The following is a 25,443-nucleotide window of genomic DNA, read 5'->3' on the forward strand; positions in this document are numbered from 1 at the left end:
CTTATATTAATTAATAAATTAATTTATCAAGATCAATTAATTTATTATATTAATTAATTTATGAATTAATTGATATAATTGAGTGATTAATTAATTAAATTAATTTATTAATTTTTTATATTAATAAAAATAATTAAAATAATTAGATCATTTACTTCTCAAGATTATTAAGTTTAAAAATAATAATGAAATAACAGAATTAATTAAAACAATAAAACTATAATTAATGGAATCAAATAGATTATATAAACTTGTCTCATTAATTTAATAAGTTATAAAGGATTAATGATTAAATTAACAATTAATTAAAAAATAAAAATAAAGAATAAAAATGGAAAATAAATTACTAAAATAATTAAAATTATAATAATTAATAAACAAAATTAATTAAAATTAAAAATAAAATAAAATAAATAATAATAATAATAATAATAATAATAATAATAATAATAATTATAGCAAAAATTCATAGGTTGGCTTATATATAAAAAAAAAATTAGGTTTTGTATTTATACTTTGGTCAGAAGATTCTTCTCTCAAAAATAATTGTCATTCATATCTTATCAAATTTGGTCCTGAGGACCCCTTTGGGGTTCGAAACGTCGACATAAGAAGCATAATACTGTGGAGAATCCGGATAATGCTACTTCAATTACTTAATTATTAAATTAAAAAAGAAAAAAGAAAAAAAGAAGTCAAATAATAAATATTCTAATAATTTTAAAATATTTATTAAATACATATAATTTAAAATTTTAATTTTAGTAATTTTAGGCTAATTTATAAAATAAAATTCTATGTAATAATAGTGCTTTTTAATAAAATGAATTATTTTTATTTTATTTTATTTTATTTTTTAATTAGGAGATATGGGATTGAATCAGTGGGTTTGCCACCATATTCATGAGCCTAACATAACCATTCACAATCCTTTCTTTTAATTTCAGTGAGGCTCTTATATTGGTTGGCAAACACTTTTAGATGTTAGACATTCACTTCCTGTTGGAAATATTGAGAGGGGTTGAATCAGTATTCCTTTTCAATTGTTATTTTTACCAGCTAGATCAATTATATTTAGAACACAAAATGAACAATAAGAATAAATGTTTTTATTAATTTCTTCAATAAATCAAGTACAATATATGTAGGGCTCTAGCCCTAGATGAAAACACCGATCTTCAATCTCCCAGGCTCCAACCTGTATATGCCAAGCACCGACTTGGAATTCCAAGGCTCCAACCTTGTTAATTTTGAGGCACCAACCTCAAGGGCTCCAACCCTATATCTAGTTCAAGCTCCAACCTCATTTCTTGAGGACATTGATCCTCTAGGACTCCAACCCTATCCTTCAAGGCACCAACCTTGCCTTCTCAAGGCTACAACCTCTTGGGCTCCAACCCTTGCTTTCATTTCTCAAGATATATTTAGTTGTACTTCATGGCTCCCAATGTCTTCTTCACTAAGCCATGTCGATCTTCAACAATGCCTTCACTTAGTCTCCACGTTACTTCATCAATGACAACCTTGTCTTCTCAGAAGGTGGTGCCACTGCTCTTCATGTCACCCAAACAAAAATCTCCAAGGTTACCTCATGATGTCATCAACGATGCATCATGGTCTTCAATGTTATCTTCAAGACAATTCACCAAACTGTCTTCAATCAGTTGTCCCAAGAAATGACTTCAATAAGTGCTCCAAGAGTGTCTTCACAAGGTGCTCCAAATGATGTTAATGGCCTCCTCCTTCAACTAAGGTCGATATTCAAGGTTGTCTTTCCAACGATGAAGGCTTCAATACTTTAGATTTAATCTTCAATCAAACCTCCATAAGTTAATCTTCACACTAGCTCATATCTAAGTCTTCACAAGAGCCTACTACCATAAGTCTGAGAGTGTAGCTTGTCTTTACAAAAGATTGTATCTTTACCAAAAATTCGAGCCACCACAGTTGTATCCTTTTGATCCTCCATTGGTTAACACCTTTTAGGTTCGAGCTTTCCAAACTAAGCTAAAACACTGAGCAATTGGGCTAAGTCAAAAGAAATGTGACTGTCCACTCACCAAGGTGTTAATGTTGACTGGTCTAAGGTTATATTTTTATAAATTTGTCACAAGACTGAGCCTTAAGAGGTCACTATACTGTGCTTAGAAACTAGTCTGTGCCACATAAAAATTGTCCACACAACCAAGTTGTCTACTTGTCCAAGGTCTTCAAATGTCACTACCCACAAGCACCGAGCCTGAAACAAATCTGCAATTTCACTATAAAAATTGAGACCACTATTCTTCAGATCAAGGTTATGAGGTCCAAGTTTATTTAGTGAGTGTTCCAAAGTCAACAACAGAAATCTGAGCTTGTATATGAGTGTTCTTTGTCCATGTCTGAGCTGCAATGGAAGTTGTCACAGATCAAGCCCTTTTTCTATCCTTGGGTTCGAGTTCCACAGTAGTCTACCACAAATCCGAGGCACACAAAAAATAACCTTCCATAAGGCTGCAATTCCATAGGTATCTAAATATATTTGTAAAAATAATATAGGGCCACAAAAGTATTTCCACAAACAAGTCTTCAAAATTATTCTTCTCAGGTCCTCAAAATCTTTGTCGAGAGTTACTTTCAGGTCCGCAAATATTTATGATATATCCTTTTGGTTTCTGTGAACTATAGGGGAGAGACTTCTATTGTTGTGCAAGGACCAATGCTAGGTATAGTACTAGTCCCACACATCCATCAAAAAATATTCATAAATCATCAAAAAATTGTACATAAATACTTTATATTAACAAGACATAATGTCCCAAATATCTCCAACTTTGAATTACCAAATAAGGCAAAATGCACTATAAAACATTCCATTGCATTCTATTCAAGAGTACACCTATCCCATCAAACAGTCACCTACAGATTTCCACTAGAGCAACACATCCCATTGCTCAATAATACCTGCACAAGAATAGGTGAAATGTGTGTCAGCCATATGTACATGTGTATTTAACCATTCAACCTATTAAAGACAATAAATGACAACATTCCATTCAGGATTAAAGACAATAAATGACAACATTCAATTCTCAACATTCTCAATAAATGTCACCAACACACCAGACTTTTCAATTCGGGAATTAAAAACAGGAAAGCACATGGATCAACCTTCAAATATTAGCAACCATTTGATAATGTACAAATCAATCTAGGTCACACATTTGAATTTGGGAGATGGCAATCTATGCCAAACTTCCCTACCAATTAAATTCTATATGAAAAAACTATAAAACATCAACTCTTACTCATTTTCATTTCAGACATTCATTCTACTCATCAACTATTGGAGATATGCAATCAAAGTGTTCAGACACTGTTACATTCATTCTATTCAGAAGTTTTAGAAGTTGTTGGAAACATACAAACTGAGTGTGTGCACAGTGTTACATTCATTCTATTCATCAGTTGCTAGAGACATACAGGTATGTTTTTGTTGAATAATGTTACCATTTTTGTTGAATAATGAATAATGTTATTTCTGTTGAGAAACAAAGGTAAATTAAAGCCATTACAGCCAATTTCATTACTGATTTACTGATTTAGAAACCAATTTCATTGCCACTATAACCTCAAATCTGACCTTGCAACTCAATATTAGACTACTATAATAGCAAAGAATATCCTTTCAAAGAGAAAAGACAAATAGCCTCAAGTACTAAATCCATTACAGCCAATTTCATTACTGATTTACTAAAGCCATTACAGTGTACCTCAAATTTGACCCTACAACTCAATATCATACTACTATAATAGCAAATAGAGTTATTGTGCCTAGTCGTTAGCATCCCTCCATCTAATTTTGTGCTATTGTTATTTCTGTAGACTTAACATTTTAGAATATGATATTATGACATTCTACAAAAATAACATTTCAGAATATGATATTATGACATTCTAAATTAAATTTGGTGGATCTATGGTACAACAATATATGCACCAGGTTTGATAAAAAAATTGAATTGTCCAATTTTCCTATGAATAAGCCATTTTTCAAATATAGGTCTAGGTGTTTGAAAAGGAGATGTGTTTTCTTTCACTTTGTAAAATTTCAACGAGTTAGAAAAGCATTAAATGAAGGAATGATCTTTCAAATCTAACGTGCATGTAATTCTTTGTAATATCTGAAATACTGCCAAAAATACAATTATTGTCTCACACAAAGTTTACCTTCATGTGTGGGTCTCCATTACGATTTCTATTAGCAATAAAACATAAAAGAGACTTGGAAAACTCAAGAACCCAACATGGTACAAGGTAAAATGCCTGAGCAATGGATATATTTTAAATGCTCAACAATGACCTTTAGATGTGGTAAATGAAACACTAAAATTGTGTTGATAGATCATGATCAAGCCAAATTCAATTCTGTATGTAACCCCTTTGAAGGCTACATCATCATCAACTGGTCCAAAGGTGTAGTGCTCTCTCTCCACACAAAGTGTGAATGTGCTAAGAAAACCATCATTGAGCTATGGATGCACACATGACTTCGGGAGCTCACATACAAAGGTCCAAACCAAGTCAAGTCATGTCAAAAGATAGCCAAATCAACATAATAGTGCCTCTCATTGAGTTAATAGAAGCTTCTTTTGCATTGGAAAGTAGGGCTCTGGTTTCTTGCAAATTAGAAATCACTTTGCACCCAATGTTGCAGTTGGTTGTGTGATTCATTTTCGAGTTAGTACTAGTTTGTCTTTGTTGCACTCAATAACATTGTATTTGCTTATTTGGGGTAGCCAATTATTACTAGACACTTACAACATCAATTATTGAGCAACATAAAGGCTTGAATTTTGACCGTGAAATGGTGCAAGAGGAGATATTTTGGTCAGTGTCTCCCTTCTTTTTGGCTTGAGCCTAGCATTTTCTCCAATAATAAACTCCAAAACCGTGAAATGTCAAAGCTAGAGTAGCTACTTACTGAATTAAGTGCTTGGTAGAGTAGCTACCACTATTAGGACTTCTTATCAGCATAAGCAGGACCGAATCACTTCATTCCTCACCTCTCCCTTACTTAAGTGTTTCTTTACTGACTCTTTAGAGCTAAACATGTTAGCTTTAGACCACTGAATGAATCCCTTAAAAGATACCACTTGACCCTTTTCTCAAGATAGAATCATGTTAAATAACAAACATTCTTAAACTTGTTCATGGTTTCATTGAAAAAAGGCATGTCAATTCCCATAAACAAAGAACTTTAAACCCTTCCAATAATGATTTCCAGATCCAAGATGTATTCAGCTACAATATATATATATATATATATATATATATATATATATATATATATATATATATATATATATATATATATATATATATATATATATATATATATATATATAAAGCACTGATTGTTTTCGCTCATTGATTGCAAAGGGCAATGAATTTCCTTGTTTTCTAATACATTTTTTTCAAATCAAAATTTGGTGGTCACTTTTCAAGTTGTTGCAGCCATGCCAAGAGTTTCTATTGCAGATCGTATAAGGAACAAGAGGAGGCGAGGGGCGAGTGGGGGCCAACTACAATCCACTTCATCAGATGAGGATGGGGGCTCATGTGAATGCTCACAATGCACCCAGTAATGTCAATGAAAAGGACAATGTGGTTGCAGATCATGTTATCCCATCATCAACCACAGAGCCACCTTTAACCACAGTGCAAGGTGCAAGTTCAACAAAGAAAATCAGCACCCTCAGAGGCCAGAAAAAGAAATACATGAAGGCTGCAATTGATGACATCAATTTTAATGGACATTCAATCTATGCCTCTGCAAAAAAAACATGGTAATGTTGCCTCTAATATACATTATTGGATAAATGGGTTGACTAATACGAAGCGTAGAGGGCATGTTATAGTTATGACTGAAGAGGAGGAGGTCGAGGAGGTTGAGTGGTGTAAGGAGATGGCCCAATTGGTACATGGGTTAGAGATTATACAACTTAAATCCATAATAGCTCAAATCTGTCAAGGGGGGCCAAACCCCTTCAAAGATGGGTTTCCTAGAAAATCATGGTGGAGTGGATTTTAAAAAGGCATCTAGATCTTGTGCTACATACAGCTGAGGGCCTTGACAGAGACAGGTCTTTAAATCTACGCCCTATAATTGTGTCCAAGTTCTATAACACTCTTTCTGTTGCATATGAGAAACACTCATATGCCCCATACCATATATGGAACTGTGATGAAACAGGCTTACAAGCAAGAAGGAATTGTTGTATGTGGGTAATTGCCAAAAGGGGGAGCATAAATGTGCCTAAGATTTTGCCTAAGAGCGAGGAGTGGATCACTTTACTTTCTTGTGTCAATGCAATTGGTTCTTCAATCCTGGGATTTTACATATTCAAAGGTAAAACGCAACTAAAAAACTATATACATAACTATGAACCAGGTGCATGCATGGCAGCACATCCCCATGCATGGATGACAAAGGAACTATTCTTGAATTGGCTTTTCCATTTTGCTGCATCTGTACCAGGTGGTGTCTCACCTGAAAATAGACACCCATTGATTTTAGATGGCCATGGGAGCCACATAGATTTACAGATAATTGAGGAGGCCAACAATTTTGGCATTGACCTGTTAACATTACCGGCTCATACCACTCACAGATTGAAACCCCTTGATGTCAGCGTGTTTGGGCCTTTCAAGAATTATTTCAGGATTGAGCGAGCTTCATGGATGGAAAAGAATCTAGGAGTGGAAGTAAAGAGGTTTGCGCTAGCTGAGCTTGCAATTAAAGCATTAAAAAGGGCTCTCACACCTTCTAATATCAAGGCTGGATTTAGGAGGACTGGTATATGGCCACTTAATGTTGATGCTCTCGTGCATGATACTTGTTGTAGCCAAGAATTTTATGTGGAAGGTCAAGAAGTAGAGAACTTACAAGACCATGTTGATGCCCAAGAAGATGTTGCTGCTGCTGAAGGTATAATGTCCCTTTATGAAGGGCACTTATGTGGTGATGATGATGAACATGTGAATGAGACATAGTTTAGTCATGAACCAACTGTCAATGTCATGGAGGTTGTCACACCTACAGAACCACATGCCAATTCTGCATGTGATATTCCATATGAGGTAGTTGATGAAGTGAATGAAAATGAAAATTTGATTTCAAATGATAATGCAACAGGATTATGCAATGAAAAATTGAGCATGCCAACCTAGGTAAGCCCACCATCATGGTTGGCAGAGGCCATGATGAATATCAACCTACGTAATGTGTCTACCACCAATGAGGAAAGCATGGACATGCCTTCACAACCATCAAAGTTGAACACCAAACTTGTTCATTATTTTGTGGACAATGGTTCACTGGAAGAGGAGCCTATTCAGCATGAGGTACCTAAAGAAGATAATGGGGGCCAATCAGCTGCACCAGAGGTTGAAAGCCAAGTGTCAGATCCTAGGGAGTGATGGGAAAATCGCAGAGTACTTGGTGTATTCCTAAAGCTACCAGTAGAGAGTGAAGGCCTCATCAAGCCACTCAACTGCAGATTGTCTTCATTTGCAGAGGAGTTCATAGTTGCTCACATATGAAGATTATATGAATTTATTGTTTGAATCTAAATGTAAAAAAAATGAAATTCAGGAAACTAAAAATAGAAAGGAGTTGGCCAAGGACAAGAGAGCTGCAAGGATTTTAGCAGCAGAAGCTCGAACAAAGGAAAGGATGGAAAGACAAAAAGCAAGGGAATATAAGGAACATAAAAAACAACTGGCAAGGCAAGAGATGGAGCCAAGAAAGGTTCAAAAAGTGTTGGAAAGAGGAGGAGGAGTGACAAGTATGGAATTCTATGGTCCAAGCCAGTTTGAGACAAATAGGATGATGTCCAATACGTTGGACCACAATGCAGATCACACACCATCATACCAAGAGCTGATTAACATCCAAGTCCCCCACTATTAGCCAGTGGTTTTGCCCACCTCATATACCCCTACCAGTGTAGGTTTAAATCCAAATTGTGTTTATATGACACCTACACCCAGTGTTGGAGTTAGTAACACAAGTGGACACTTGGGTTACTCAGTCCCTCAAAGCTACAAGGAGAAAATTGGAGTCAAGGATATGGTAACATTCAGGCACATCCTAATCAACCAATCTTGGGTAGTCCACCATACTTGGGTCAGGTAGGAGACTCAACAATTATGGGCAATGCAAGAAATGGAGGCCATCAAGCATAGGGGTGGCATGAATTAATTTTTGTAACCATTATCGCAATGTGAATTTTGTAACGACACTTGTGCCACACATGCAATGATGTGTTGACTACTTATTAAAACCAGTTTGGCGAGTTATGGTGGGGTTTAGGGTTTCTATACCGTGATTATGTTACACATTGTTCAATTACACGTTCATTTCTATTTGGGACCTGTTCTTGTTCATTCGCTTTGCCAGGTAGTTGAATTTGAATTGGAATTATGATCTGGAATTATGATGAAAGGCAACATAATAACTCAGGAAAAGAAGTGAACATGAAACAAAAGTAGTTACCAATCAAAGGAAAGATCTACCCAAGAGCATGTGCTTGATAAGTGCAATAGAAACCAACCCTATGTTTGCTCACAGAGGCAGTAAACAAAAGAATCCCTTTGTTCTCACTAAAGGAAATTCAAGAGAAAATAATAGAAAGTAAAGATCAACTGAATCTAGTTTGAAACAACACTGCAAAGGAAAAGAAGTAGTAATTTAGAGTAGCATTCAAACTTGGATATGTGAATTTTGTAAGGATGCAATATGTTTATTGGTTTCATAGTAGAAGCTAAACTATAAACTAAATTGAATTGGAATTGGAATTATGATCTGGAATTATGATGAAAGGCAACATAATAACTCAGGAAAAGAAGTGAACATGAAACAAAAGTAGCTACCAGTGGAAGGAAATATCTACCTAGGAGCATGTGCTTGAGAAGTGCAATAGAAACCAACCCTCTATTTGCTCACAGAGGCAGTAAAAAAAAGAATCCCTTTGTTCTCACTAAAGAAAATTCAAGAGAAGATAATAGAAATTAAAGATCAATTGAATCCAATTTGAAACAACATTGTAAAGGAAAAGAAGTAGTAATTTAGAAAAACACTCAAACTTGGATTTGGTTCCATATCAGTGGTATCAGAGTAGTTCCACTCCTCTAGATCTAGAAGCTAAAATGCTCTCATTCTGAGAATTGTAGCTTGCTGCCATGGCCCTTTAGGTTTCTATATTACCCTTTAGGAAAAAGGGAATACAATCTCAAACTCTAGAGAGAAACCCTAGTCCACACCTTAGTTCTATTACTAAGAGGCCCTACCCTAAACCTTTGTATGACAATCACACTATAGGTAGCACAAATTTTTAATGTCAAAGGCATTGAGAAAGGTTGTCCTATTGAGCATTAAATCAAAAGATGCAACTAGAGTATAAGAGAGGTCTCCAATTGGCATTGGCATAGCTTTTAAGGGGGTGTGAAGCAAAATAAATAGCAAGGTTTAATGCATCGCTGGTAACAAGGAAACTTGGTGGTTACTTTGTCACATGGAAAGGGACACAAATATCAGACCCAAATTCAAGTGTGTGGTAGATCAACACTAGTTATCAGATAGGAGTTTGAACTTAAAGGCCTCAATGAACCTGATATTGTTCATTTCCAAAGTTAGGAGTCAAGGGAAGCGAAGACTCTCTGGTTGGAAAGCCTAGAGGACTAAGATTAGATAACTTATGTGTAACAAAGATAACAAGAGGTCAAAGTAGAAATTTTTGAAGTTCTTTGAGGCATATAGAAATTTCTATACAAACAGAAATTAATGTAAAATAGAAATGTCATCTCTATCCTAGACAACCCAGACAATATTTCAATTCTTAACAACTACAAACATCGAGACAACCCAAGAGAAAAATACAAAAATGTTCTGATAATTTTCAGCCTTCTAAGTGAGATATGAACACAAACAATTATAGATCTAAATACAACAGCAAAACAACCCTTATATTCTTCAATTACAATGCTAAATCACTTAGCATAATCACCATTAATTTATGTCAAATTAGCAAGACATATAAGTCGAAAATTATAAACCCTGGAAAACATACATAGATGGCTGAAAATCAAATCTCCAATTCACACAGGTATTGGACAGTTGAAAACTTCATTAATATGTATAAGATGAAGTTCATATGCATACTAGTCTTATTTAATTATCCTATACAATAGCAGACAATATTTCAATTCTTAACAACTACAAACATCTAGACAACCCAAGAGAAAAATACCAAAATATTCATAACGAAAGAAATTGATACTTTTGCATCTACCCATGATTGAATTTGAAAGTAAAATTGAGAGTGTGAGCTGCCATCAGTAGAATTGATAGGTCCAAGATAGAAGAAAGTTGGAGGTGGGGTTTGGTCTGGGGCTATGTAGGATTTGCTCCTCAACCAAAGACAAGCATTCAATACTCTATATTCATCTCTCCCCACATAACATCACATCTACACCTCAACTTCCCACATGATTTCCCACACTAGGCCTCGTATTGTTGAGCTTGGGATAAGAATTTACTAATCTTGGGAAGGACGGTTCATGTCAAGTGTGTGGATAGCCCATCTCACAAGCCTAGGAAAAATTCCGAAAGGCCGTAATTGTTACACCCTTAATTAATGTTGTTGAGGTGTCACCTAGAAGAAGAAAATTCAATCTATTAAAAGTTCTTGTAGTCATGCGAAACTAATGAAATTCATACACACACAAAGGATAGATCATATCTTATCTCAAGAAATTTCTTCAAAGGAATGAGTCCTCTTTGTACCTCCATAGGATGCAAGCGGAAGGGGGGCTAATGTAATCACTGACGGGTTAATGCAATCACTTAGAGTGATAATCGAAGAAATAAAGCGCCATCAAACCCTAGGAGGAAAGAAATGTTTTTCTTTTACCTATAGCAGGGTGGTCATGGAAACCCAGAACTTGGTCCCACCCTTGAGCCCAATGGAAATCTGGGAAGGGTTTTAAGGCCATTTAACATTGCCAAGAGGTAGCTATGAGCTACAAGCAAAGAAATACAATGCTTTTCTATTAAAGAATAGCATACTTCCTACTGCATAACTATGTGCATACCAAAAAGGGAGAGGACGTAAACCCTTCCATGGGGAAGAAGTCTAAAGATAACCGTGACTTATGTAGTCAAACCCGATTCCTAGAACTTGTATCTAGTCTACTGTGCATAATAATATATCACATTTCTAGAGAAAGTAAGAGGGGTGAACCTCAATGCTATGAAGAGATGTTAGTAGACCAAAAATTGTAAGAAAATTTAAGAGAGGTTAGACTATAAAGCAACACACCGAATAAAACATATCACAATATTATACAAGGCACTCAGATACTTAGGAACTGTGTCCTATTGGTATCTATTTGGTTAATTCAATGTCCTTGAATTGGCAATCATAAATTGTCAACCAGGGTGTGTAGATTGATGAAGTACGGGTGCACAATATGTGCTTAGAAGTTATTCATTAGGTCATTATGTATTTGTTAGGATCTAAACTCAAGATGGGGGCGGTGTTTGTTGACTGTATTAGTGTTGTAATTGTTAGGGATGTTGATTAAGCTTCCTAGGAATTAATCTCTATCCAATTAGTTTGTAGATGATGTGAGGGTGGTTTTACTTATGTTAGATTGTTGAGATTTTTGATTTTAAATCTCTTTATTGCAGCTCCTAATTCTCTAAGTGAAAAAAGAAACCTATTCTATCAGCTATGAAGGAATATTGTTGAACTCAATTGTTTTAGGAGAGGTCTTCTCACTTGTTCAATTTCTGCTCAAACAAAGTAATCCAAGCAACATCTATGAATTGAACACACTTCAATTATGCTGGATAATAAGCAAAGGAAATAATTGTGCAGTACTGGGTATAAATAAAATTAGATAACCGTCTAAGCTAGGTATAAAGAAAATTAAAGTTCTTATGCAGATAACAATTCGAGATCATTATACAGCATTATCACACAAAACAGAGCAATTGAATAATTAAAAGAAATCAGATTACAATTGATTGAAAACTGCCACTGTTTGTAGGGGCCCTCCACATAGAAGTTCAGAGCTTCAAATCAATACAATGCTTGAACACAAAAATTGATTTCATTCACATGAAATTCACAAACTATTGATAAACATATCATTTAGCGCGTGTTGAAAAGTGTGCAACAAGATGATGGAGCTTAGTGGAAAGGAGTCGCCTTCATTAAGTGGTCCCGTAGGCAAGTTTTGGCGCAAAGTCTATTTTTAGAATATGTCTATTTTTAGACATATGGATCATAGTCTATGAGTTGCAGTATGTTATTTGTGGATGATTGGTCATGTTGGGAAAAATAGATGGACTTCTATTTTTCGTTCACAACAGAGTGATCAGAGTTTATTTTTAGACTACTAGTCAAAAATAGAAAAGTCAAATATTATTGTCTCATAATAATATTTGGACTATAAACTTTATCTTATCCTCTTGGAGAACTTCAGTTTGAGCTACAGATGTGGCACATGCAGCTGTCAGAAGGAAATATGATTTTCTTATGAGTCAGTTGAGCTATTGCATGCAGGACATCAGTTAGAACTCATGCATGTGAGTTATGTGGAGTTGGATGTGGAGTTGATGGAGTTGTGTTCAGTTTGACTTAGTTGAACTAGTTGTATTTAGTCTAACTGGTCAATAGAATAAGTGATGAGTTTTGTGAATTAGTTATTAATTAATTCACTAATTATTAACTCATAATGCAACTGAAGAATACATCAGTTAACTCAGTGCATGTACAGTTCAGTGGAGATAGGTGTTAGAGGTTGAGATTGCTATCAGTTGTGACTATAGTTGTGCATGAGACGTTGCACAAGCAATGTATTGAGTATGCCCATGAGGATTTCACAACATATGCCTAGTAGAATAGCCTGTGCTCACATGATTTCCAGTGTGAGTTATTTTCACAAGGTAAGTAGGAGTTTGGATCAGCCATTCATCATTCATTCTCTTGCAGGATTGTGCAGTGGAGGCAGGAAAGCAGCAGAGGAGATTTGGAGATCAGATCTGAGCTGTATTGTGTGTAACAGGTGGAGATAGTGCTGGATATTTGTGAGGAGTATTGTACTATGTAATGTTACATGTTCTCAATCATTAATATACAGATAGTGTGGGGTTTTCAGCTGTAAGCTTTCCCCGGGTTACATATTGTGTTAATGTGTGCATGCGATTGATGTTTCATTGTTTTTGATGTTGCTAAATTGATTATCAATGTAGAGGAGGTTATGTATTATGCATGTATTCCGCAATAGTGTATAATCGGGATAATCTCTGTGAATAAGTCTCATATTATTCAAAATTTCTACATGGTATTGAAGCTAGTTGATTTGTAGAAAAAGTTCTACAGGATATCAAAGTGGGATTGATCATCAGATCTATTATTCAGAAAGTGTTTACATTTTATTTCTTCAGGAAGAGTCTGTAATCAGGCTAGGTAGCTTCTGGATTCATCCTTCTTTTGGAAGGTGAGATATCCGGTGAATGCCCATACAGTCGATCTCTGTACAAGAAATAATTTGTTCTCATGAATTTTAGATCAGAAGCGGTTGAGTTTTGAGCTGGTGGAATGGCGCTCAAGGATAAACTCAGAAACATCAAAGCTGAGAATGGAGATGCCACAGATTGTCCGCAGAAGAAGAAAAATAAGCAAGCTGTTGGATTTTCAGCTTGAGAGGCCTTAGCCTCACAGTTTGAGCTGGATTTTTTGCTGATCGCATGCTTGGTATCAAGTGTGATGGGATCGTTATGGTTCTTGGACAGTGCTATGTCTTCTCACATGACAGGAGATCGAGATTTATTTTCTGATCTAAATGAGAAAGATCTTGGAGTGCACATCAAGATGAGCGATGATGGTAGATATAGTGCGACCGGTATCGGTACCATTTTCTTTGAGAGGGAGTCTAGTAAACCCTTCAGATTGAAGGAAGTGATGCATGTTCCAAGATTGAAGAAGAATCTTATCTCTGTGGCGATGTTAGAAGACAAGGGATATGATGTTGTCTTTAGCGAGGGAAAGGCTTTCCTGCACAGCAAGATAACTGGAGAAACCTGGAAGATAGGGGTTCGAGTCAGGAACCTTTATTAGTTGCATGTAGATGCATGCAAAGCCTTGAGCAGTGAGGCAACTGATGGAGACTTGCTGGTTGAGAGGGAGCGTATATTACCTCTCAACATGCAGAGCCAGAAGAAGTCTCAGACGATTGTGGAGGAGCCACGATTGTTGCAGTAGCTTCAGGAGGTTGTGGAGCAGCCACAACAAGGGAAACTGAGAGGAGATCGAGTAGAGACATCTACTCATGCAGAGACCTCCAGTAGGGGGAGACTTCGAGCCAGGTGGGCTGAGGGATCGCATGCAGCCATACCTCCAGGTAGGAGGTGGGGTGATGTGGATTGATCGTCCCAAGGAGGAGGGGCAGGATCCTTAAGGTACCCAACCTCTTGGATGAGACCTTGCTACGGTACCCCTGATGTGGAGTAGCAGGAACTGATTGATTGGGTAGAGACAGATGTGGATGGAGCGGTAGAGAGAGAAACAATGTAGGAAATCCTAGGACAACGCATAGCTAGTAGGCTGCAGCAATGCGAGAGGCACAAGTGTTTTGCACAGTGCTAGGTGGCAGAGAGAGGTGTGCAATGGTGCGAGATGCATGGAGATGTTGCAGTAGCGTAGATGTCAGAGAGGGAGCACTTTTCAGCAGCAGGTAGAGCTTTAGCATCAGAGTATGTTCCTAGCCCAACAGAGTGGTCAGTTGGGAGTGTTTTTGTTCCAAGTGTTGTTGGAGCAAAGTGGACCGGGCAGATGTGTTGCATGCAGAACATTCCAGAGTTACAGGATCGTTTTTGAGAGGAAGCCTTTCTTGTTGAGAGGGAGTGTTGAAAAGTGTGCAACAAGAAATGCTTGTTGAGAATGCAACAAGATGATGGAGCTTAGTGGAAATGAGTCGCCTTCACTAAGTGGTCCCGCAGGAAACTTTTGGCGCAAAGTCTATTTTTAGACTATGTCTATTTTTAGACATATGGATCATGGTCTATGAGTTGTAGTATGTTATTTGTGGATGATTGGTCATGTTGGGAAAAAATAGATGGGCTTCTATTTTTGGTTCACAGAGGAGTGATCAGAGTCTATTTTTAGACTGTTAGTCAAAAATAGAAAATTCAAATATTATTGTCTCATAATAATATTTGGACTATAAACTTTATCTTATCCTCTTGGAGCACTTTAGTTTGAGCTACAGATGTGGCACATGTAGCTGTCAGAAGGAAATACACTTTTCTTGTGAATCAGTTGAGCTATTTCATGCAGGATCTCAGTTAGAACTCATGCATGTGAGTTCTGTGGAGTTGGATGTGGAGTTGATGGAGTTGTGTTCAGTTTGACTTAGTTGAACTAGTTGTATTTAGTCTAACTGGCCAATAGACTAAGTGATGAGTTGTGTGAATTAGTTATTAATTAATTCACTAATTATTAACTCATAATGCAACTGAAGAATACATCAGTTAACTCAGTGCATATACAGTTCAGTGGAGACAGGTGTTAGAGGTTGAGATTGCTATCAGTTGTGACTATAGTTGTGCATGAGATCTTGCACAAGCAATGTATTGAGTATGCCCATGAGGATTTCACAACATATGCCCAGTAGAATATCTTGTGCTCACGTGATTTCTAGTGTGAGTGATTTTCACAAGGTAAATAGGAGTTTGGATCAGCCAATCATCATTCATTCTCTTGCAGGATTGTGTAGTGGAGGCAGGCAAGCAGCGGAGGAGATTTGGAGATCAAATCTGGGTTGTATTGTGTGTAACAGGTGGAGATAGTGTTGGATACTTGTGAGGAGTATTGTACTATGTAATGTTACATGTTCTTAATCATTAATATACAGATAGCGTGGGGTTTTCAGCTGTAAGCTTTCCCCGGGTTACATACTGTGTTAATGTGTGCATGCGATTAATGTTTCATTGTTTTTGATGCTGATAAATTGATGATCAACGTAGAGGAGGTTATGTATTATGCACGTATTCCGCAATAGTGTATAATCGGGATAATCTCTGTGAATAAGTGTCATATTATTCAAAATTTCTACAGCGCACCCAAATAACAGTGCAGCCATTAGTTTTATAGTAGGTTTCTTGGCATAATTGCATGAATATTTTAAGCCTAATATCTCTTAATCATATCTAAACTTATATCGTTAAACCATCATTTTTCTATTCTGAAAGCAAAACGATAAGGATTCAGCTAATCTCAGGTTCTGTTCTGCATTAATCCAGTGGTTGACTTGGAGTTTGACCACGATCTCTTGTGCTTCTTTTGGCAAACAGTTTCGAGTACATAGGAAGGTATCCATGAGGGAGTCAACTTCTATCCATTCACACCTTTCGCTGTTGACCTGGATCTCTAGAACCTCACGAACAATGAAGACAGCTACGGAATCCTGGACTAGCTGTGGAAACAGACTGATTCGTTAGCCAACTGTAACTTTAATTAATTTAATAGGGTATACAGTTGAATATGAACAAGAAAACATACTAATGCATACCTTCATCAAAACCTGGTAGATATGGCTTTATTTAAGTGGTAAATATATATGAGAAAGAAAGGATCTTTAAGCAAAAAGGATGTCATGGTAGGACAATCTTCAGACTCTACATTCCCCCGGTCTGGAGATGTTTTATGTCCTCATATGTTTCTTCCTTTTCTTTTGCTTGTACCTCTTGTTTGTCATCTCCCTGCTTCATTGCTTTCTTTTTTTTGGCAGAGATTCGCATTCTAGGCTTCCTCATTAGAATTTTGTACTTTAAACTGATTATCTCTCTCTGCATAATTTTGTTCTCTTTCTTCAAATTCTTGTTTTTCTTATACCACAAGCTTAGATGTAGGATCAGATTGTCACTCTTGGCAATCTGTATCTCACTCTATGTCTTCAGGGCTTGATTTTCATTTTTAAGATATTGATTTAGTGTTTCTAGTTCAAAGATTTCCAGCTTCAAGATGTTTGAGGCCGATTGTTCATTCACCTGGTTGCTTCCTTCTTATGGGCTCTGTATTGTTTCCTTTGTTGTTGTCACCTTCCTTTCTAGTGACTCTATGTAGTCATAGATTTCCTGTTGCGTAGGGTCAATTCCTAGACTATGTATTGGGCTAGCTAGAGGTGAGTTGTAAGGCTGTGGTGATGATCTTAGTGACCCTTTTGGAGAATTCCCAGGGATTTCAATTGAATCATCCTCTATTGGCTCAATCTATGTTGGAGTGTTATCTGTTGGAGTGTTATCTGTTGGCTCAATCTTTGATGGAGTGTTCTCTATTGGCTCTTCTTCAGTTAGCTCCTTTCCATTTGGCTCGTCTTCCTCAAGGTTAATGTAGTCTATAGTCTTTGAGGTTGTTTGTGGAAGCGTGCTAAACCTCATGCTCCTTCTCAACCCTGGGGTTTGTGTTTTCTACACTTTCCTCCGCTTATTCTCTAATTTTTCTTCTAGAGGAGAGGTTTTAGTTTGTTAGAATTCTTCTTTGCCTGGGCTAGATTTCTTTCTTCTAGGGTTTCCCCTCTTCATTCTATGCAAATTTTTTACTATAGGCAGCTCTTCTTCTATTACCTCTGTCTGAGTTTGAGGTGCCTATTCCTTTATCATTTCTATGGTTCTCTTTCTCCCTCTGAGGACCCTGCTGCTACTTGGTTTTTCTAGGGATTTTTCCTCAAAATGGTTTCTTATTAGGAAACTCTCACAGTCATCCCCTATGCTTCGAAGATGAAATTTGACCAATATTTTTACCAAATCGTGATGATACATGGTGTTTTCTATGCATTGAATTTTCTTCTGAATATTTGTATCCATTTTTCTGAGGCTATTCAAGAGGAAATAGGGGAGGTTCATCTGATGATCCTCGAGAAAGTGCATCATTATTCTAACATGATAAAAATACATCTACCCAAACCTACCCTCACAAGTGATAAACTTCTGAAGCACAAGTAATAAGTTTCTCCATTTGTTTTTAAGAGCAGAGCTTGGAATACCTTTTTTGTAGACCGTGGTGTCCATGTTCGGGTTCTTGAGGAAAACCTTCCAATCCTCGCTATCAATCCCTCTGTTTTTAAACCATTTTTCTCCATGTCTTGGCATCTCGATGACCTCAGCGATCATAGACTCCGTTACTGTGAGTTTTATGTACCCAATTTCAACCTCCATTCCATCGAATGAGCACGCAAATGCCTTGGTTACTTCTTTGTGGAAGCCATTAAATTTCTCAATGAACTACAATGGTTGTCTCCTTTGCAGTAGCTCCCTAGTTTGTGGGTACCCCTCTAGGAATTGCTTCCCTGTTGGCTCAATTTGAACAATTACCCCCATGCCGAAGGATGCTTTGCCTTGAAGATTGGCTACCTTGACAGGAAAATGGGACTGGTAGGGTTTGCTAGCTAGCAGAAAGATGGAATGACTGTGAAAGAATAGAGGAGTGTAAGAATAGGGAAGAATGGATGGATTATCAAAAGGATTATGGAAATGAATTCGACTGTTAGGTGCATTCAAACTTATGATTTGGTATTTAATTTGGCAGATTTGGCACAAGGTCAAGATATTACTTTTAGAGTTGTGGCATATGATATTTCGTTAGGCAGCCATCACCCTTAGGTTATGATGATTACACTTTAGTACTATATTTTCTTACTCATACATGCTATATAACCTTCCCTATTGTTAAATTAAAGTAGCACGTACCTTTTAATTTTCTGTTGCTAACCTCATTTTTTGTCCTTTAATCTCCTGTAGGTGCTTTGTTGTCATCTATCCTTTAATCCAGATCACCAAGTATTCTTGTAGACTTCTGTTGTGGCCGGCAACAACCCCCCCTTTTGTTCATTTAAGTGTTGACCAAAATACTAAATGAATGGGGACCCTTAGTTAATTTTTAGGAAAAACAAGAATTTCCTTTCCTCAAAATAAGGTTACCATCATAAGCTTAGGTAAAGCCTTTTGAATATTTTAAACCTAAGTCTATGATAAGGAGAAAATCTTTAAAGTCGCGTTGCAAAAAGGATAGGAAATGCCTCCATTTCTCTTTAATATCAGTATGCGCAAGACCCTCGTGTTAAGTATAACATCACGCCGCAACAAAGTAATACTCTTAAGGAAAAACTTAAAGATTTACCGATCTGCGATAACACCGATCGCAAGATCACATATCGCAGAAATGAGCTGGCAAGATTTGGCAAACATCAAACTTCTGCGATCTGTGATGTTGCGATCGCTGCGATATTACATCCTCGCGATTTGCGATGGTGCGATTTGAGATGGTGCGATTTGCGATGGTGCGATTTGTGATGGTGCGATTTCCGATCGCGCGACGTAGGGAAAGCATGTACAGGCTTCTAAAAGAGGAAAATCCTAGAATAATGAAGGTTGCTGCTGTCACAGGCTCACAACGCTCTTTCGAGGCCTCCTTAGAGGAGCTAGCATGTTCATTTCTTCACAGGATAGTGGCAAGACCCAAAATTCTACCATATACGGATATGATCAAGTGGATACTTGACAATGCAGACATGAACAACAGACAATTCAAGGTTCAAGGACACGGGCTCATCGGATCGTTTGATGCGCAAGATTTGAAGCTTATGTATCATCTTCCTGAACCACAGGCGACTTACAACGCACAATTCATTAAGAAATTCGCGGCAGAGAACCCAGACCTATCAGAGACCACCAGAGATTGGTCTAGAAAAGAGGAGCCGCTCAAAAAGGACAAAAACGGTATGTACATCACTGGTTCCCTCACTTCTCTGTATTGTTTTGCTGCGGCCATGCTTTGTAGGTTATTTGGGATGCCGGATATCAATAAGTTCTTGTCTGAATGGCTACCATTAATTGATGCTGCCACAAATGCCGATATTATAGATTGGGCCAAGATCCTTTCTGATAATCTATACACGGTTGTTATCAATTACTGGTCTAAAAGATCCTCGTCTCAAAGGATCTATCCTCCTTTTTATCTGTCTGCATATGTTATGGATTCTATTTGTCTTGTGTCTAAATTTCCCATTATGGGTTGGAAGTGGAATACCCAGGACCCATTGCCTATCCATGTTTATCATAAGGTGTTATGGGATTCTCAGTTCGTCCCTCACTTCTACCAGATTTGCCATGGGCTTATTTTTCCCTTGTATAGAATAATGTATGATGAATACCCCCCAAGGTGCTCACCCAAGGCACAAATAGACATCATCCCCATCACAAGATGGTTCGAGGAAGAATGGTTTACTTATATTAGAGTTTTTGGAAGCACTGTACCTCCACATGTCCTACCTCTATATATCCCTGATAAACTTTTGGCTCGGGAAATTGTTTATCAAACCTGTTCAGAAGGCGGCCTGACCAAAGACCTAAAGGACAAGAAGAAGGCCATATGGCCTCAATTTCCTGTAGCTTGTGGGGCCTTCTCATTGTTCGATGTAGGACAGGCTTTCGCCGAAGTGGAGAATGTGACGTGTCTTCAATTATTTAAATTCCCAGCAAAGCCATTTGACCCAAATGATGTTTCCCAAGAGTTCATAACGAACGTCAAAAGAAAAGTATTCGTTGGAAAGAAAGATTTGTTTGATGATTTGTTTCAGAGTAGAAGCTCACTCCAAGATTTGTTTGATGATTTGGTTCAGAGTAGAAGCTCACTCCAAGAAATTTTGCAAGAAGCTCGGTCGAGGTTGTCTCCAGATGACCTCCAAAGATTCATGTTATACAGAGAAAGAAGGCTGGCCAGTATTCCTCTAGAGAAGCTGCGACTGCCTGCTAGAGAACCAACTCCAAGCATTAGCCTCAGTGAAAACTCTAGCATTTCCAGATCTAAATCCAACGCTGCGCAAGGAGTACCTAAGCATCCTAAAGAGTTTGGATGCGACCAAGGAAAAAATGAAGAAACAACTAAAGATACAGCTCAGTCAAGTGCAATGTCTCAACAGCAAGTTATCGCCTCCCCGCCAATAGATGTCCCCCCTCCTGTCATCGAAGCACCACTCGTCACAACAGAACTGGACAAATCATGGGAAACCTTCAATGAATTTATCAATCTTGAAGGGCAAGCCCCGAAAACACCTGTGAACAATACACAGGTAGTGCAAGAAGTGGTTCCTACCATAGTCAGCAGTGTCACAGAAACGGAGCACATTCCTATCGCTCCACCTTCTGAGCTTCTACTTAATGTAGAAGAAATTCCCCCATTGGATGTATTCTACAGTCCCCAACACAAAGCAGTTGTAAGGAGATAGAGGAAGAAAAGAAAACTAGAAAATACACTATCACAAGATGCTGAACATTAGGATGTCTTATGGAAAGACACCAACAATAACCCGACTGAAAATCTCACTAAGCTGTCTCAGATCGCAGGAGCATATGCTTCTGCAACTATTGACAAGGCATCGGAAGTTCAGAAACTATTGAAAGAACAAGAAGATCAGATACAGCTGCTACAACAACAGTTGCAACAAGCCAATGCTAATATTGAAGCTTCCAAACAGCTCAAGAAGCTGCAGTAAGACTTTCAGCAGATGCAGATAGGCTATCAAAGAAGTCTAGACGAGAAAGGAAAACAATTGCAGACTTTACAGGAAATGCACAAAGATGAGCCTAAGCTGGCAGAATTTATTTCAGAATCTATTGGCTTAAATGAGCAACTACTGCAGCAACAGGAAGAGTTGGGACATAAAATATCACAGTGGAGTCGCTATTGCAAGCTGAGCGATAAAATCACCAATCAAGTGATAGACTTGCGGAGTGACTATGATCAGAGTGACAGAAGGGTGACAGAATACTTAACTTGGCAGGATGATGATGAAGGGAAAAGAGCAGGTACACCCAGGATAAATGAAAATCATAAAGAATTGCTCTTTAATAAATGGGACGATCAAATCAGGCTGGCGGAGCGAGCAGCGGAGACAGCGGCTACACAGGCAAGCATTCTTATCGACTGTGTAAATGAGAATTTACACAGGGCCAATTTAATTGCAGAGACCACCCCGGGGTACCTACAAAATAAGTTACAACTGGAAGCAGAATGGAAGCAAAAAGTGCAGGCAAAGGGGAAAGCAATCCAAGCATTAAACAGGTTGAATTGGGAATGTTACTGGACATACTTGGTCAAGCCGCACAGTCAATGGATGACGGTGAAATGCATCACCAACGCGGCCGAAAAAGTAGTGCCAGCTCTCGTAGATGCTGTTTTCGCAGCCCAACTTAGCGCAGAAATCAGTCAGCCGACTCTCCTCAAGCCCATGCTGAACACTTGCAACTTTAAGGACCAAGTTCAGAAATAGCCTTATTTAGAATGTTGTTTTTTCTTTTAACTAGATTAGAAAAAGGACGGTCATTTGAAAACCGCATCCTAAATTTTGTAATAATACTATTATTAGAATTAGGAAGTAGTATTTTAACCCTTCTCATTGCATTTGGAGAAGGGTCCAGAAATTTGTCAAAAACTTGTCCTCGGAACATGCACTTCTGCACCCTCAGAGGAGGTTTTGATGAATGGATGGATCGAGATTTATTAATGTTTGCATTTTAATGTCTGCTACTGATGTTGCACTTTTGTACTCTTAGTAGATGTTAGAACAAGTAGAGATAAATCGTTTTTGCTTGAAGTTTATGGGTAGGATTAGTCATAAATGGTACTTTTATCTCTTGACCATTTCTGCTCATATTCTTAAAGTTATATGCAGTTTTCAGTTGTTTATATGTTAATGCATGAATGTGTGGGTTACCATTTGGCACTTCTGTACGGTGGAGTCATTTATTTGTGTTTGATATATGAATAACTTATTATGTGATATGCTGTTCACAACTGTTTTGCTTAACTTTTTATGCAGAGTGGTTTATCTTAATTGATTTCTATTCTTATGATAGCTGAATGATCTTTATTACCAGTTATTGTTCAAAATCTCTTTAGATCGCATAATAGAAGAAATACACCCCGGGTTAGCATAGATTAGATGTGTTGTTTCTCATTATATTACAATAGCATAGAGTTAGTTTAGAAGTTTGAATTAAATTAGGTTTAAATACTCCTAGATCAGCATCATCCAACTCTACACACACACACACCCCTTAGATTGGGAAACTGGTCCCATTATCCCCAGTCGGACCCGTTATACCAAACGGATAAGGAGCTGCCAACCAAGGTCCGGACCGGGTGGGTATCCCCCTTGTTGTCGACCCGATTTTCGGGGCTTCAACATATTTGGTGCTAGAAGGAGGGCCTAAACATAGTGTCTATTGGAATGATTTTCAATTGTAAAATTTGAATCAGGATGGCTGCTCATAAAATTCCTATTTGGAGTTGCATCCATGTTCCTACCTCTTCCAACACTCCACCTGAAGTGGTAAGACTCTTGTCTCAGGTAAAATTCAATGGTAAGAATAGTTCTTCTGCTTTTAATCATGCTCTTCAATTTATTCAAAAAGTTTCAAGTTCTAATATTCAGAGAATTGATGAAGGTGTTTTATGCATAATTTTTACTCTTACATTCACGGCGGAAGCTAGAAAATGGTGCAGAACCCTCCCAGTTGCATCAATTCACAGCTGGGACCAATTCGTCAAGACTTTCATTTTTTAATTTGATTGTTATGACTATGACCAGGTATATGATGAAATTGATTATCTACGGAACCAAGATGAATCTGTTAGGGATTTTAATATGCGATTTCATCTTAATTGTCTAAACTATGATCTTGAAAGTGAACTCACAGATGAAGAATCTTCATATTATGCTGAGTATTCCCTGCCTCCTATGTCTGATCAAGCAAAAATTAGTTCAACCTTTGTTTCATTTTCTTCTAATGTGAATGAGGATTCCATGTTGAATATACAAATCAGCCATGATGAAGAAAGTCCCCAAAGCCTAGGAGTCATGCATGCTCTAATGCGAGAAGATAAAAGCAAGAATGCTGGAGGAAAGCCTACCTTGGAACCGAGAGATGACTTTGATACAAGGTCAGATAATATCCTTGCAAACCAACAAATGCAGATGCCAAGGTTAGAACAACAAACTATTTCTCTTTCAAAAAGTATCAGTACATAGAGGTATGATCTAAAGCCTGATGTCCATGATGAATCTGATGAACAAAGATTTTTCCATGATGAGATTTTTAAATGCATTGTTCCAGAAACGCATTTTTCTCTTTATCCTGATGTTTTTAGTGATGATAAGTTTTCCCCTCTAAATATTAAGGATATCTCAAAAAACACAGAGGATTATTCAAACGAGCCATCATTAGGTTTTCAAGATAAAGAGACAGCTATAGAACAACCTTTGCCCATTTTCAAACAAGAACCACTTGACCTTCCTTGTCTGAAAATATATGACAAAAAAGAGAAATCTAGGATAATGAGAGTTATCCTAATTCAGAAATCATATCAGTCAATCCTCATTTCAAAGTAAAAGATCATTTGCATGTTTCTACTATCCAAGACAATACCCCGATCTATGATTCATATCATGAGGAAACCTCCATGCCTGTTCACAATCATAACTTGTCTTCTAATTCACAAGACGGAATTCGAAATTGCTCGGATCCCATAATTCTGGCCAGTTCTCGTGAAAAGCAAGATATTACAAGTAAATCCCAGTTGTACTGTAACACTATTTGTACAGATAATCATTCATTTCTTTCTCACTTGCACTCATTTTGTACAAAATCGGATTTTGTTTTAAATTTTCAGACTTTTGATAGATTACTGTGGCATGTTGAGCATCTTATCAAAGAACATTCAAAAGATGTGCCACCATTTTGGAAAGCTAAGCTGTGTCAAGGAAGTATAGAACTTTCTCAATTCCAAGATCAATCAATATCAGACTTTCTTAAGAAACTTCTTTGGCATCCAAAACACCATCAACCAAGGAAAGTACCTTTCGAAACTTGTTGGCAATTCGCACCAATTGATAAGAATCTTTCCGGGAATTTCCATCTATTCTGCATCGAACTATTTAGTGATTTATATATGGAAACTTTACTTTTAAACGAAATTGCTAAAAACTCAACTTTAACGAACAGTAGGTTACAAGCCATTGAAACTAAAAAATCATATTCACAACCTGGCTTGTCATCTTTCCTATTACGAGATCATCAATCCATAACAGAAGTTCATCCTAATTTTTATGATCCAATAGGTATCCAGTTGGAAAGAAGTTTTCATGAGAAAGAAATATCAGACAGAATTCCAACTGAGGTTACATATTCTTATTCCACATCCAACATTAATAGTTCAGGAAAAGTTTTGTTCTTAACACTAATGTTTGGAAGTTACATACGGCTAGGAATAAAAATAAAGAGATGGTTCCACTGGAAATATCATTTCACCTAGCTAATTTTCTGTATATAGT

At 37.2% G+C, this 25,443-nt stretch overlaps 1 protein-coding gene across 1 annotated transcript; it reads left to right on the forward strand.

Annotated features, from left to right (window-relative positions):
* Nucleotides 1-6,054: 6,054 nt before the first annotated feature.
* LOC149251852 (MFS-type transporter clz9-like) lies at nucleotides 6,055-7,035 on the forward strand. Its single transcript, XM_089454010.1, has 2 exons — nucleotides 6,055-6,391; nucleotides 6,521-7,035. The coding sequence occupies exons 1-2, from the start codon at nucleotides 6,055-6,057 to the stop codon at nucleotides 7,033-7,035; spliced, it is 852 nt and encodes a 283-aa protein (XP_089310136.1).
* Nucleotides 7,036-25,443: the final 18,408 nt, after the last annotated feature.

The sequence above is a fragment of the Pinus tabuliformis genome, chromosome 7, assembly GCF_031772625.1.
Source record: "Pinus tabuliformis cultivar Carrire ecotype Pingquan chromosome 7, CPIR1, whole genome shotgun sequence".
NCBI classification, from domain to species: domain Eukaryota; kingdom Viridiplantae; phylum Streptophyta; class Pinopsida; order Pinales; family Pinaceae; genus Pinus; species Pinus tabuliformis.